The 15234-nt window shown below is 45.6% G+C and overlaps 1 protein-coding gene across 13 annotated transcripts in view; it reads right to left on the reverse strand.

Annotated features, from left to right (window-relative positions):
- The window catches only part of LOC111250370 (ELAV-like protein 1), a 333939-nt gene that overhangs the window by 117856 nt on the left and 200849 nt on the right, over positions 1–15234 (reverse strand). Inside the window, exons 1-2 of one of the 13 annotated variants that reach the window (XM_086988635.1) lie at positions 8576–9681; positions 7701–8353 (exon numbers count right to left, since the gene is read on the reverse strand). The exons of 11 other annotated variants lie outside the window; for them this stretch is intronic. In XM_086988635.1, the coding sequence (XP_086844761.1) occupies positions 7701–7794 (94 nt within the window). In that variant the 5' untranslated portion in view covers positions 7795–8353; positions 8576–9681. Of the gene's footprint in view, positions 1–6832; positions 7392–7700; positions 9682–15234 lie in introns of those variants that run through there. One more of the 13 variants, XM_022805505.2, reaches the window with a different exon arrangement.

The following is a 15234-nucleotide window of genomic DNA, read 5'->3' on the forward strand; positions in this document are numbered from 1 at the left end:
AAGCGGTGCATTTCCGTTACGGTTCAGGTAAAATAGCGTTCCATGCCCATTGTGGCATGCCGGAGTCATCTATTTCGTTTAGGCAGTCCGTTTTTCCAGTCTATGTATGTATAGTGTAGCGTTCATAATAGACGCGCCGTACTAATCCTTGTGGGGCATAGCACAGACTCAACAACAACGGGTAAACAATTTGCGGGGTTTCGCAGTGGACGGTTTCCTGAAACCCTCACTTCGAGCGCTTACACGCATAATGGCTTCATCTAGGATAACTCAACACCACACAAACGAGTAATCCATTTTTGAAAGGGAGTTATAATAATACGATTAAGGAATGAAAGGCGTTTAAATCGAAGTAGTAACGTTAAAAATAGCTGTTTGCAATACGCCTTACATTAGCCGAGTTAGTGGATTAGGTTTAGGTTGGACGAAAGTCGGAGAACGTTGAAAAATAAATATGAACTCGATAGCGGTTGTCATAGAATTATTTCGTGTTTTTTTCTAACTAAATTTTCTGAGTTTTATGCCCAGAACCACTGTTAGGCATTCGATTGAATGACTACCCCCCGCATAAAATGAGAGGAGTGAGTGTGTGCGTTCGTCTAGTGGTCTGGGTTCAAAACCCAGTGTCGATACGATTCGCCCCGTGCTGGGAGTCAGCAGAATGTCTGACAGAATGTCTGACGATAATACGACGCTCAACGTAGAATTTGAAATATTGAGTTTAGGTTCTCGTTCAACAAATCAGCGTACCAACGATTCAGGTCGCAGCCTTCGATCAACCTGTTCATCGGGTAGATACAGATGCGCTTTCACTTTATCTACGTAACTCATGGTGGCTCAACATCTTGCCTAGACACGCTCATTCTTATTGCCCCACGCCATTTACTACGACACCCGTGAAACTAAGTCAAATAGAAGTCCGAACAGAAAAATGGGTTGTGTAGAAACTCAGAATGACTTTGACGCTGCCAAGATCCACCGCTGATAAAATGGAACAGGTACATTCTGATAACGTCGTTTTTCTCTGCTCGGACAATCAAAACAAGAATTAGAAGAGGTTGGGGGAGGTGAGCGACTAAGACCTACGGCCGCTTTTGTTAACTTCTGCGTCCACCACTTCAGTAGAATGGCTCTAAGACAAGGTTGAAGTAATAAGTTAAGCTGTATCTAGATAATGTAACCGTAGGCTACGCTGAGTGCAAGGGTACCCCCATTACCCCAACACGCACACGCAGATATTAGGAGACATAGATTATAACACTGATTTTATTTGCCGCTGATACTGCCTGATTTCGTAATGACAATAATCAAAATATAATCGTGCAGACTATTACTAATCCAAATCATCATGATAATTATTTCCTGTTGTCTCAAATGGCTTCACGTTTGTAGTACCCGTATCACATGCATTTCCGTAAAAAAAAAAACCGGTAATTGCAATATCCAGTAAAAATAGCAGTATCGTCATCTGTCAACCCCGGACCCCTGGTCCCTTTTATTGCCATCATTGCCGCTACTACTACCATTACTAAACATGACTGTTAGATGCGTTATGACACTGCCTCTTTTGTACTCTTTTTGGCTTGCCCCTTATTGCTCACAACATATATATATAAAGAAATACCAATAGCCGTTTATTATAATGTTCAGCTACAGTAGAGCCCGCGTTGGCTATTTTTGCCTCAAACGTTTACCTCGTTTGTGCGAGTGTAGTTCCCTTCCCAAAATAGCTGCAACTCGGGGCAGCTCTGAGGCGAGCATTGGGCAGAAGAGAGTGCAACGGAGGAGGAGAGAACTCTGTATCGTCTGAACCTCTTGGGGTGGACTTTCCATCAAATGCACTATCGGCCGTGTTCACCTCCGCGGCCCTGAGGTCGCTAGTGTTTAACCTAGACCTAGCTCTCTACACTGTTCGTGGTCATACCAGCTCGCTTAGTTTGGGTACCGTTAGCCCAGATAATGCTGCTCGCACTGACGTTATTGGTGCTGGGGTAATAATCGAATATGATTGGTTCCTATAACAGCGACTGTGATGTCACGTCGACTCCTCGAGCCTATGAGCGGGGTTTTGCCGAACGAGTGAAGGAGAGTCAGAGACACTCCCGGGAGGGGGGTAACGGAGCCGGCGAGCCATAGATGGCATCTGGGACTACGCTGAGTTGAATAACGTAGGGGCTATTGTGGTACAACCTTTATGGCCAACGAGAGCGAACTTACTCCCTGCCTTCATAACAATGAACTGGATTTGCCGGTCGAACATGGATGTTCTGCCTGTCTGCCAACAGCAAAATACTACGACACAAAATGGGCTAGGGCAAGACTACTCGCTGCTGGATAACTGGTATAGCATAGCCGTTATTATTATTGTTGTTGCATCCTCGCAGTAGCATATATGACTAGTTTTCATATTATGTCCATATAATTGTAGTGGGTTACCGACAAGATGATTTAGTTTTTTTCGTACGGTATCTATTTTCAAGTGCCTTGTGTTGATGTACATATGCAATAGAGATTAGCTACATAAACGAGTATAGCTACTTGTTAGCATAGTCGAAACGTTTTCTTTACAAAGTGCAATGATCCGATTTATATAATTATCCAATACGATTTGAGGCTGCCTTAAGATCAGCGGTACCGGCTATTCCTGTTTCTAATCACACTCAATGCCGCTCTGCAAGACGTAGCTCCTGTCGTGCCTTCTCTAGTATCCGATGGACGAGGTATTCTTGCAAGTCGGTCGTGTACTAGCAAATAAGCGAATGCTCCATGACAATCTGTGTCGCATCCTTCGCTCACTTCCGACACGTATTACTACACGTATATCACACAAGTGCATTTTTTCTTCTTGTAAATGAATTCAAGACGGTAGACGGCAATGGACGAGTCGAATTTGCCGAGCAAATATCACCATGAGCTTTTATCGCGAATCTTTGCTTGGGCTTGCGAGATGCAGGTTTTTGATGGTGCACCGATCAAAGCAAAGTCGCCAAACCATTAAAAAGACCTTAAAAATTTGTTATAAACCGGTATACACTTCTTCCTCGTGCATCCATATACCGAACGCCCAGGCTGCCTCGGCAAAAAAATATGAGGATAGATTTTCGATGGTATTTCGTTAAAGGGAGGGAATGTTTACAGCAACAGCACTTTCGGCAGTCGTTCAACGTCGAAAACGTACTTATAGTTATCAAAAAAGTATGCACGCACCTCAAGCTGAGATAGACGCGCACACAATCGCCATGAGAGGACAGGCCCTAGCTAATAATAGTGCCAGATGCCATTCGTATATTTAAATAAATAAAGGTCATGGTCAAAAATTCCTGAGAGACTGGGCCTTCAATAAATGGCGCCATGCAACTTATTCGGAATAGGCTACCTGAGGGAAAAATGCAATACTTTGAGTCCTCAGTGGCCGTGCATGACAGTCATAGCTTCATTGTATTTTGTTACAAACACTTACCGAAATATGAAATTATGAGGCCCGCGTGGTACACATAACTTAACCATTGATAGTACTGTTCATTTTATAAGCAATACTTAATGGCGATAGAGGACGTGGAACTTTAAAGGTTCTCATTCGCTACGAAGCTTAAACTTTCAGGCAGTTTAAGAACATTAAAACGCTTGTTGGCTACGGGAAGTAGCCACTGCCATTATTGGCTCTGATACGATCGTCGCTGACTGTGACACATTTTGCTTCGGCTGAATTTCAAGTTATGGTCTTGTCATCCTTCTGCTTGGCAGAGCATTCCCGGGGTTGTTGTGTTTGAGCTTCCACCCTTTCTGAGCAACGGTACCAATCCCCTGTAAGCAACCCATTGTTCTGGGCAACTCTTATAGAGGTTGCCAGCCCTTATAGGCGACAGGACGCGCTCAGGAGCTTGGCGTGTACCATCGAGTTGTTCCTAGAGTCGTGTTGTGCACACTAACACCTGGGGGTGAAGTCGCGGGGGAGAATTGGAAACAGCTAGCAAATAGCGGGCTCGGGCAATCTCCTACGAAATGACGCTAGCAAAGTTATAGGAGTAGGAGCTTAGACCTAACAATCGATAGTCGGAAGGGGGAAAGAATAAGGGGGTGAGAAGTAGTATTGCTAGCTATCTAGTAGGACAGCTAATGCTAGCGTTGAGTCTGCGACAACGAACAACAGCGGGCCAACAGGGCGGATGCGCGAAGCGTCGAGAGCCCCACCGACCGCTCGTTTTCCCTGCCTCGTCATGAGCCACTGCGTCCGCTTCAGCCAAAAGCAGAGAGGAGTACCGACTCAGGGGTACGCGAACCCGAGCTTTCTGTAGCGATGTGGCACACCCCTGGTCGCTTGCCTAGTGGTAGCCCGCCCGCATCCTAGCTAACAGCGAGATTACCTTGTGGATGCATCTGTCTGCAATATGATGAGGCGCTGGATGACGGGATGTTGGGTAGGACTGGTAAGGTTTTCAGTTGCTGCTGTCGCAAGAGCCACTGCCATGGCTGTGTCTGAGTCATATTGCCTAGATCGAATTTGAACCCCATTTTCCCAGACCTATCCCCCTAGAACTCCCCGAGCAACACTCCATAGTCTCAGAATTCCCCTGACCCCCACAAACTTTGCTTCCCGACCAACAAGCGCCGTAACAATCCACTAGTGAGTGCCACCAACCCGTCAAAGCCTAGTCATCGCTTGCTGGTTCCCGGTGCTATTCTTCTCCCATAGACCCATACACACAGAAGAGGCACGAACTTATACATGGCGCCGTTGAACACAAGAATGCGCTCAATTGCAATCAGTCGTTCTACAAGCTCTAGCCTCACTAGTGCACAAGGGACCAAGCTGCTGCTATTACTAAGCACGCCAGGTGACAGCAGCACCTCAGGAGAAGGGCGGTATCGCCGCGCGCTCTCTAGTCAGGACTAGGAGCTTTAAACGGCCTCCAAGACCGACGCGCTCAGGAGTTCACCGCTACAAGCGCCACTGGTGCTGGCATTGACGCACTTATATAGCAGCTAACAACGGAGTGCTCTCAAGGGAAATGCGGCAAAACCAGCTAGTCTGAACCCTACCATAGTCGGAAGCCTGCGTCACCAATGAGCTCTTCTCGAGCCTCTACAACCACGATGGCGCCCTGCTAGTGTTGCTGTTGCTCCTTCATTTTAATGACGGCAAGCCGGTCGGCCGCCGCCTTCGTTCACAGCAAGTTCAGGAGCGCCGTCGAGCAGCCTCTACAACTGAAGAAAACAATAGTATCGAAAGAGCCTATACACTACATATATTGACAGTAGCATATAGGCAAACTCGAATTGCCCCCTCCTCACTTGCAAAAAGATTCTTTGCTCCGTCCACACTTTCTCAAGCCCTCTGTTCCCTGCGTTCGCCCCTTCCCAAAGAGCTGCTTTCTGCTTTCCTTGGAACAAGCCCCTTACCACCTCAGAGGAAGCTACAAAGCACTCGATGCCTCTTCACTCCAATTCCATCGACCTAATGCATCGCTTATGGCAACATTTTCCCTGCGGAGAGCTTGGCATACATTGGCCATTTCAAGCGGTCTCTTCTTAAGGATGCGACCGTCGTGGAGATGGGTCTAGTGCCGCACCTACTCGCAACGTTTGTTAACGCGCAGCTACTACTGAAAGCTGGTGGCCATAGCGATGGCGACAATGGCCGTATCTTTTCACTACGGACACAGACTCCACGATATCTTCGAGTACGAGAATAACGCCAGCAGCAGCAATAATAACAACAAAAACTAGCTGCTATTGCAGCAGTTGTAGTAAGGGTACTTGGCGTACGCATTCATGCCAGCAGGCATGAACTAGGCAGTACGGGAGAGGCCACCGAAACTGGCGACGAAAAGAAAAAGAACAACAAGAGTGGGGTGGGGAGTCTTGGATCCGTCGCCTGTGTCCTTACAATTGCATAGCTCGGAAAGCGGAGTAATTCGGGCTAGATGCAGCTTTTTCAAGACATGTGTGTCGGGTGTGTGTAGCTCAACCTTCGTATAAAAATATATATAAAATTGAACAATCTTAGTCTAATTAACTTTTCCTTTTTGCTGAGCCCTAATAACAGTACAAAACTCTACACACACATACGCCTCTGTACAAAAATACTGCATGACTACGAAGACAGCCTCCAAACAATAGTGGGTCTCCTTATTTTTTTTTTTTTTTTTTTATGTACGTTTGTTTTCATTTCATTTAGAGATAACTGTACTCCTGTATTTGATAACCTAATAATAACAAATTCATGCGTAAAGGCACAAATAAGTATCGCCACATCGTTCGGTCACTTTTTAAAGAAGCAGCGTGTCGCGACGATCCATTATCAACACGTTACACTGCAATGTCCTCGCTTGTTTCTATCCAGCAGCTACGAAGCGATGTTCAATCTTCATATTAGCTTTGTTTGATCAAGTCTAATAGGTACATCATTCAACTTGTGTCTATGTATCCTATCGTAGATAATGCGATATACAGAAATGTTGAAATTTCTCGTTAATATGACGCATGGCTAGGACCTGAATCAATAGTCACAAGAACCCTGTATTTTGTAAATGTCTTCGGTTTTTGTTATATACCTCTGTGTTTATCTTATTATGTTTGTTGCTGGTTATAATCACCGAGTAGGCAGTATCACATCAGCTGTAACCTGGTAGCGAGACTGATATGAGGTTCGAGCGTTCTATAAAGTACCGCTCATTTTTGCTATGCACACGTTGCCATCAAAGTCACAATATTATAAAGTAAAAAAAAAAAAAAAAAAAAAAACAGCTATAATAAAATACAATCGTATTGATTTGTCGAGGATTGATCTGTATCGTATAAATAAAAGAATTCAAGATAACAATAAACTTACTCTGAATTTCGGTCTGTTCCTTGGAGTGCATCTCGCGTATGGGACGGGCTGAGATTAGGTGTGAACTTATTGCGGGTAGTGGCTGGAAGTTGTTGTTGGGTAAAGCCGAATTACTTGCGCGCAAAGTTGGACGCAGCTTATTTCTTCTTCCTAAGGTGCTGCCAACTTAGCTGAGTGAGTTGAGCTTGAAACCAAGTTATTTGTAGTGCCTCCCGCTGCAGCTTAGAGAACTGGGCTTAGCATATGGACGCACAGACACAAAACTCACCGTATGTGCCCCCAACTCAAGACCAAGTTTTGTATACACCAACTTTTTATGTGCGCTAGTGCTATGCGTCGTTTTCCCAAGATTTTCTGTTTTCTCTGGCGCGAGAGCTCAGGCTTACTCAAGCGGTGCAACTGGGTAATTGACAGCCATGGATGATGAATATGCTGGACTGAGGAGATTCCCAGTCAGTGAAGTTGATTGCTGTTAAGTTGGTTTAACTGTTTCTTGTCTGCCTGCTGATAGACCCCGTAAGTTCTGAACTTCTATTAAACCGCCGCAGTGACGTACATGCTGGATAAAGGAACATGGAAAAACAAGGCTGCGGTAACAGACGTAATTTGAGAAAGGCCACTATCAGAGGGTAATAGTGCTAGTAAGATTTATCTGTTGGGATTAGCTGTTGGTGAAAATTGATCGGGAATCAGGTTTTTTTTTCGGTCACTTGGGCCGCCAACGATACAACACTATCTAAGTGGCGGCGACTTGTTGTCTTTTCTACCTTGTAAAGCAATTTATTTGGGCGACGAATTTAAGCAGCGACTAGGCTAAATAGTGGTATTTAGGAATAGGTAAACTATATTCCTTTCACTCTCTGCGTACCTTTCCTACGTCGTGGACAGTTCTTCGCCTCTTTTTTTCTGCTGTTTTTAAAGCATGTCCTTTTGAAATGTCCAGGAAAACTTTTTTTTATCATAAAAACATCAAAGCAGTTTCACCCTTCAACTTGTTATATTTCTGTTGTGATAAGCTTGCCGCTCAGACAATTATCCACTTCTGCCGAAATGACGTCCACTTGTTGTCAATTGCTTTACGATGCGTTCGCCCTTCAGCGTTGACCAGTTTTAGGTTTAAGGCAACGACAAAAAACGCGCGGCACTCCGCTACTCACTGGTTGGTTATGCAACGCTCCGAAAACGCAAGAGACCAAAGGACCCCAAAGTTCAGACTAAAAGCACAGCAGATGGGGGTGTCGTTCTCGCACGAATTTTCACTCCTACACTGAGACAACCGAACCAGAACTTGGTTCAGTTAAAGACGAGAGATCAACGGCGAAAGCAGGAAGAAGTGGGACAGACGCGTCAGAAAGCTGTGGCGTTAACTGACACACACGTCGCGCTTTTTTTCTGTCTTTTATCTGGTTTCTACGTGCACAGCAATGATGTCACGTCATGAATGAAGTAGAGTAAGCAACTAATCATACGGATGTATCCAGCCGTGAGAAGGAAAATTGTACTTCTATGACAGGAACACACCTATAATGCAGAAGAATTATCGTGAACGTATGAAAGAGATACGGTCAGGACCCGAGAATCATTCATCTCTTTTTGACTTCGATGTAACTCCTTTATTTTTACTCGCAGCCGCTTGCTTCTTGTTTTTTTTATTCGTTCGAGATCGTTAGCACTTCCAAGCCAGGCGTTTGCTGGCAACAAAATGTTGTTATAAATACGCGCACAAAATTTAGCTGGCTTTACCTTGAAACTTGAGAAAGACTCAGTCCTGGGAAAAGTGTGGCAAGATCATGTGCCGCTCTACGCTAGTAAATGATCATAGACGCTGAACGTAGCCAGAAAGGGAAACTCAGATGAGGCCGGCAGGTGAGAACTTGGATTGTTCGATTCGAATGTCTGTAATTTCCATTGCAGAGAAGTGACGTACACTCGACAACAATGCAGTCCTCGACACCAATGGAGAAGATTTCGAAAGAGAGCACTAGTCTAAGGCAGAGGTGTGCAAGTGTTCTGAGTTCACAATGGTTTCTTTACTTGTTGACGATGTCGTTACATTGATGTTGCAGATCGTACGCGTTACACAGGAGTGCGCGGTTTAGATGAATCGCGACGTGCTTAGTAACGAAACAGTGTAATGACTAGAATACACACTGGACTTGACGCAAATAGGCCCACACTACCAACCACTATATGCACTGGCTGGACGACTCGATGAATTGGAGATCAATAGAGCTAAACGAATGCGTACCGCTACCAATTCGTAGCCGGATCAAGCTATCTTCCGTTCAGGTAATCGCTTGTTGAGCCTTCCCCGCTACTACCGTTGCTTGTCGTATACTAATTTGCCGTTGCTCCTCGTAAATACCGAATCGACGAGCAACGCGAAAGTGGTACTTTTCCTCGAGGGCTTTATGTTCTCTAACGCGCTCTACTTCCCCACACAAGGTCTGTAGTTTGAACAACAGCTAGCGTGTGCTTCTACGAACTGTACGGTACTAAGTATAGTAATTATAGTAGTTGTTATATGAATAGAAACAGCGGTAGAAATCGTCTAGTGCGTAGTTATGGGGTAGTGGCTATCAGAATCAACTCCAACGAAACACCGGGTGGTTGGGGCGCTGTCACACCGACGACAAAGCAGAACGGCTGCTCTGACGTTCGTGCGCTCCGAGAGAAAAGACTAGACTGATTGAGCCGAACGAGAGCTCACTCCCTGATAGCTGGCTAGCTCACAAGCTTACACAGGCTTACTCATAGGCAGGCCGACAGACAGGAAGACACCGGCAGGCTCGCAGGCTGGCGCTCGCGGGTTCGTGGGTCTCGCTAGCTTCCCTCTGCACCCTCTCTCTTCTCACAGCCGCAGCCGCAGCAGCAGCAGCAGCGGCGGCGGCGGCGGCGGCGGCAGCAGCAGTCGACAGCCGAAGCCACTCCGTAGGTTCACAGTAGCAGCGGTAGCGGCGGCGGAGCTGGTAGTGTGTTGTGAGCGTTCGCAAGAAGCAACGGTATGTAAGCCGACAATAATGGTGGCGGCGGTGGTAGTGATAGTGGTGGTGGTGGTGGTCGTGGTGGTGGTGGTGATGGTGATGGTGGCGGTGGCGGTGGCGGTGGCGGTGGCTGCTGCTGCTGCTGCTGCTGCTGCCGCCGCCGCCGCCGCCGCCGGCGAAAAACGCGCTGTCTCTCAGTAGATCTGGCATCGGGCGGCGGGATAAGAGGGGGAGAGGGAAAGACTCCAAGTCTCCTGAGCGGTAGCTCCGAGCAGGGCTGCTTCTGTACGGTCGAGGTGTTCCTCAATCGTTGCCTAGGTTAGCCTTGTAGAAGATGGTAGAGCCGTACACATGGTTGGCAGTGCCTCGTAGGATTGCCGGCAAACGACACAATACAAGGAAAATAGCTTGGTTCTCTGTTAGCCAAGACGCCCTGCATGCTTCTTTGTTACATGGCAGCGCGTCGGGGTATGCGCATAAGCTGTGTGGGAAGTACAAAGCTAAGGCAGTGATAAACCGTTACTAAGATGGTGATAGTTCAGATAGTCTCGCTGTCCTGGCGTTAACATTAAAGGTGACTATAGAAGTTCGACACAAGGTACACCCTTAGGGCCTGTCTGGTAATCTCACTGACGTTGGCAACCAACCAGTGTTTTGCCTACGGTGATGGGTCTGCGGCCTGTGGCTAGAGAGCAATTCGAGGGAAAGAGGAGGAAAGATTTTAGACTGCTGCTGCTGCCGTCCGCTGGCAGCGGGCGGCGTCGCCGGCGCTGCCATAGCAGCAGCGGCAGAAACCCTCCTCACCCGTCCGCCGTTGGATCGGTGCGGCGGTTTGAGTTAGGCGTCGGAGAACGCCATACAGAGAAGAAGCTATAGCCGAAGCCGAAGCTGGATGTTCGGGAGAGGAGGAAAGCACGCACGAGCTAGGAGAGGAGCGAGAGGAGTTAAGAGAGAGGGAAGCAACAGAACTAACTCCTGGCGCCCCCCGCCACCGCTAGATTTCCAGCGGCAACTCTACAAAACCACCCCTCAAAGTCCAAAGAGCTAACGCCGGCCGGCGCCGAGTAAACGGCCTATGGGCTAGCCGAACGAGCTGTCTCTAGCCAAGTAATGCAAAGTATTGTAGGAAAACCGTGACCACACGCTGCTTCTGGGCGATGCTGTTGCAAATGAAATTGAGGTTGGCATTGGGGGTACTGGCGAAGATCAGGCAGTAGTGGTACCAGGTGGGGCGGTGGTGCTTTAAGCTTTGGCTTTCGTTTAGTATTTTCGACTTTTTTTTTGAGCCGGTGGGCCGAACGCTAGCGCAATCGGCAACCGATCAACCTAACCTAAATTAGAGTATGACTGCCAACGTAAAAGTTGCTATTGGATGTACGTTAAATTAGGCTGACGCTGCTCAAACAGGCTCGACGATGTCTTTTAAAGAAGTCCAGTTGTACAAGTATAATAGCATAAACTTAAATACGACGTAAAAGGATATAAATCCGTAGGATATTACACCGAACGGTGAAAAAATAAAACCATTTTGATGTCAGTAGTTTGTGTCAGCCACAGACGAAGTTGTCGAGCGTGAAACATTTTTGTGAATTTTTATGTTTTATGACTTCCTATGTTTTGTAAATTATTTTTTTAGTGGCTGTGTATTATTATTTTTTCTTTATAATAAGTAGAATAATAGTGAACTAATTTTCTATTTTTGATCCTAGAGATTCGTATTGTATGAGAGGAAATTGAGTTTCTATGGAACTAACTTATTTGTATACTTTTTCTTTATTTTGAAATATATATATATATATATATATATATATATATATATATATATTGTAAAGATAGACGAAGCAGGTATTAATGATTATATAATTTCTGGATAAATGTGACCCAGCCCAGTATATAAGGGGCTGTCTAGTGCCAAATAAATCGCACTAAACCAGTCGAGCCTTGGTTGTTCGTGGCATCAGTCGATCTCATCGATATGAAGATGATTTTGCGCAAGATATGTGGTAACAGTATAAACAATTGTCGTTGTCAAATGTCGTCACTACATTGAAAAAGCTGCCTGCCACTGCATAAAACCATTAAAGTGCGCTATGTAAAAGGTCATACATCGGTACAGATTCACATGGCATGCTTAGGAGCTTATTTCGATAATAAAAGCAAGAAGAAGAACGAGCTATTTCCTAATATAGCAATAACGTTCAATAAAATAGGCGCTTAGAAGTACGTTAGACCGGGCGACAGAATGGCATAAAATAATAATGTCTCTGTGCTCTATGTTTTAACAATCGGCAAAAATAGTGTCATTGAACCGAAGATTAATATCTAACCAGAGTCGAGTTATCATTCGTCTAAGCAATATCGTATTCTTTACGTGCAAATGTCGCGCGTGGAACAGTTCTCTCGCTGTGGGAAGGTACGGGTTCCGTGCACGAGCAATTCCTCGGGCTCTGTGTGAACCGGATAACTAGTATTTTTCATCATTGTGATAATCGCTCGCACCGATCGTAGTCTTCGCGGTTTTGTGACGTTTCATAGGCTCGTACTTGCGACGCGCCGATGCTTCGACAATACGTGTCGAAACCGGATTCAACAAGAACTACTTACGTCAGCATAGAGCTTGTATCCAGGACCTTCTGCTGGGGTCTGGACGATTTTTAGCTGTTATTAGATACGAATAAATTTCTACCAATGAAAACAATGAGCGCAGTCTAATTAGAAAACTCTTAATTGTACCAGTCAGACACCTGCGTCCGCTGTATTATAAAAGGGCCCAGCAAAGATGGTTGGCTTATTAAATCAAAAAAATTGAGCATATGCCGCGGAAGCCCCCGCCCTGCGCGTACCTGCGAAATTGCCCTGATCGACCGAAATCCCGTCACGAGATACAGGTGCCCGCAATATTTCTGAGTTGTTTCAACCAGTTTTTCGCCAACGCTTCCTACCAAATGACCAGAATTAAAGCCAGTTGTTAACGTGTCTCCAGTCAAACACGCACAGGCACACAGATAGGTACCAGCTCGTGCATGGCTAAAACTAAAGAAGCAAAGGGACCAGTTTTTATTGAGTTGGGCCGCCCTCGCCCCCCTTTTATAGGCCAACTTCCTGCTAGGTTTGCTGTAACAAACTTTGTCAGCAAAACGCATGGGTTGCTTCTAATGCTGTTATCATACTTAAGAGTCAGGGACGGAAAGTGCAGATGCTAGTATTGGGGTTACAATAGACTCGTTTGTTTGCCCAGGCCACGGCTGACTTTAGTTGGCGAGGGTCAACAGAATGCAAGCTTCTAGGAGCAGCTCCTGTATGTTGCTTGGACGCATGGCACCTATGAACGAGATACGGGTCGTTATCTCTGATGGTCATGTCGTTCTCACAGTAGATTACACCTATCCTGATGAGATGGGATACAGAGTAGATCGAATTGTTCTTTACAGGTAAAAGCGGTATTAGTAGTATAAATCGAAGTTACGTTTCGGTAACGATAGTAGCAGCAGGGATAGAGGGTGACAAGAATGAGACGCGGAAACCCACTTTTGCTATTGGATATAGGCAATAGGTTAGTTTCAGGTTGTCCAAGCTCCAGTAGTGAACATATTGCATATCGTTTAGTTTTTCTGGGTTAATACGATTATTTATTAGAAACAGTCACAAACATGTTACAGAGACGTTTGCTAAGACGGAAGTTGCAGCTGGGCGTTTAAAAAACAAAGGTTTAGTAACCAAATATTCAAACGGTGGTACATCCAGCCAACTAATCACCCTTATAATAACTAGATGAACACGATGAAGCTTTCATGCAGAATGATGATATCTTAGTCATAGACGATCTGCACCAGATCAGAATACCTGTTGTGTGTACATTTATACTCACAAATGTATGAGAAAAGAAGCTATTACAAATATAATTACGTGTCTTCGACATCCTTGAGCCGTTTCCGGTAATGGGCCGAACCTAATTTCTGAAATCGAAATGCGCTACGCAGGACTATATGTATTGTTCGCAGAGAATACGCGCTGTGCCAACAAACGCGTTTTGCTGATGATACATATGGGCATGCTCTCTCTCTCTCTCTCTGTCGCTCTCTCTCTGTCTCTCTCTCTCTCTCTCTCTCTCTCTCTCTCTCTCTCGCTCTATATGTATACATGAGCCACAAACAGTACAAAAGAGACAATGTCATAACGCATCTACAACGCATAAATGCTCATTCATATTCGGATGTCGTTCACTCAATTAGGGCTTAATGCAGACAATTAAGCGATGCGAATTAGTAACGTTGAGTCTTTCACACTTACTATCTCTTTCCGCCTGACTGCGCGGTTTTCTTTAAGCACGCGCCGGTTTGCCAGGGGGCATCCATTAGTAACTCGTTTGCATTACCCAGCGGGTAGATAAGCGAATCAGAGTAAGTTAATGAAGTCTACAAAGGGCGCTGCTCCCAGACTTGTCTACGGCTCTCGCTTGACCACGATACTGAGGCAGGACATCGTCACGCCAGCAGTTGTGTCGCGTGTCAACATGAGAAATGGTAAATAATTTATTGAACTTTGCCCTTCTTCTTGTATTGGCGCGCTTACTTTTACCTTGTGTCAGCAATGAGAGGCAGTTGCGAGACCGCAGATCGCTTATAACAGAAGGAAGCCGTTTTTGATTTCTCACTAAGGCCCTACGAGCTACGTAATTTACCGCAGATTCCTGCCAGATAATACATATTGTTCTAGTACATGCTATTGGGTTACGTACACGTTGCATGTGTTTATTAGGATAGATTATTGTCTGAATTTCCTTGTCGTCAACGTTGTTGTCGCTGTATTTTATTGATCCAAATTTATCCTTTTGCATAAGAAGGTATAACTGCAAAGCAGACGTTTTTCCGCGTCAACTCTTACCATAGTACGGTCGGTCTTCGTCAACATTGCCGTCACGTTGCTTGACAGAATGCACCCCTCTATTTTTCAGAGAACTCTGGAGCTCTTGGGCTGTACTTAGGCCTGTATGCTTGCCCAGTTTAAATGCGACGCAGCTAATCCATCCCGTTATTCCTCTAACACAGTGATGCTTACACGGACTACCGTATACACAGATAGAACCGCGATAGTCAGATCTCTTTCGCGTTTTTAGCTCTGACTGGAGTATTCGACGCCTTAGCAGTCGCTCTCAGTCCGAGTAACCTTCGCGGTACTATATAAATGTTCGAGCGCTCGTCGTTTATACGTCGCATCTCCGCATGGCACCCACCTCGCATCTATATCGGTTTTGTTATCTATCCCGATTTCTCTATACAGCATAGAGAACTAACATCATCAACGACTCACGGCGTTACTACAGAGCCTGTATGTTCAGCTCTCTTTCACAGACTATCTAAAGCCTCTCCCTTTCGTTGGATTCTTTTTGTACGAGCCAAAAGTACCTTAAAATCACCC

Source organism: Varroa destructor, unplaced genomic scaffold (genome assembly GCF_002443255.2).
Source record: "Varroa destructor unplaced genomic scaffold, Vdes_3.0 BEIS01000004.1, whole genome shotgun sequence".
NCBI classification, from domain to species: domain Eukaryota; kingdom Metazoa; phylum Arthropoda; class Arachnida; order Mesostigmata; family Varroidae; genus Varroa; species Varroa destructor.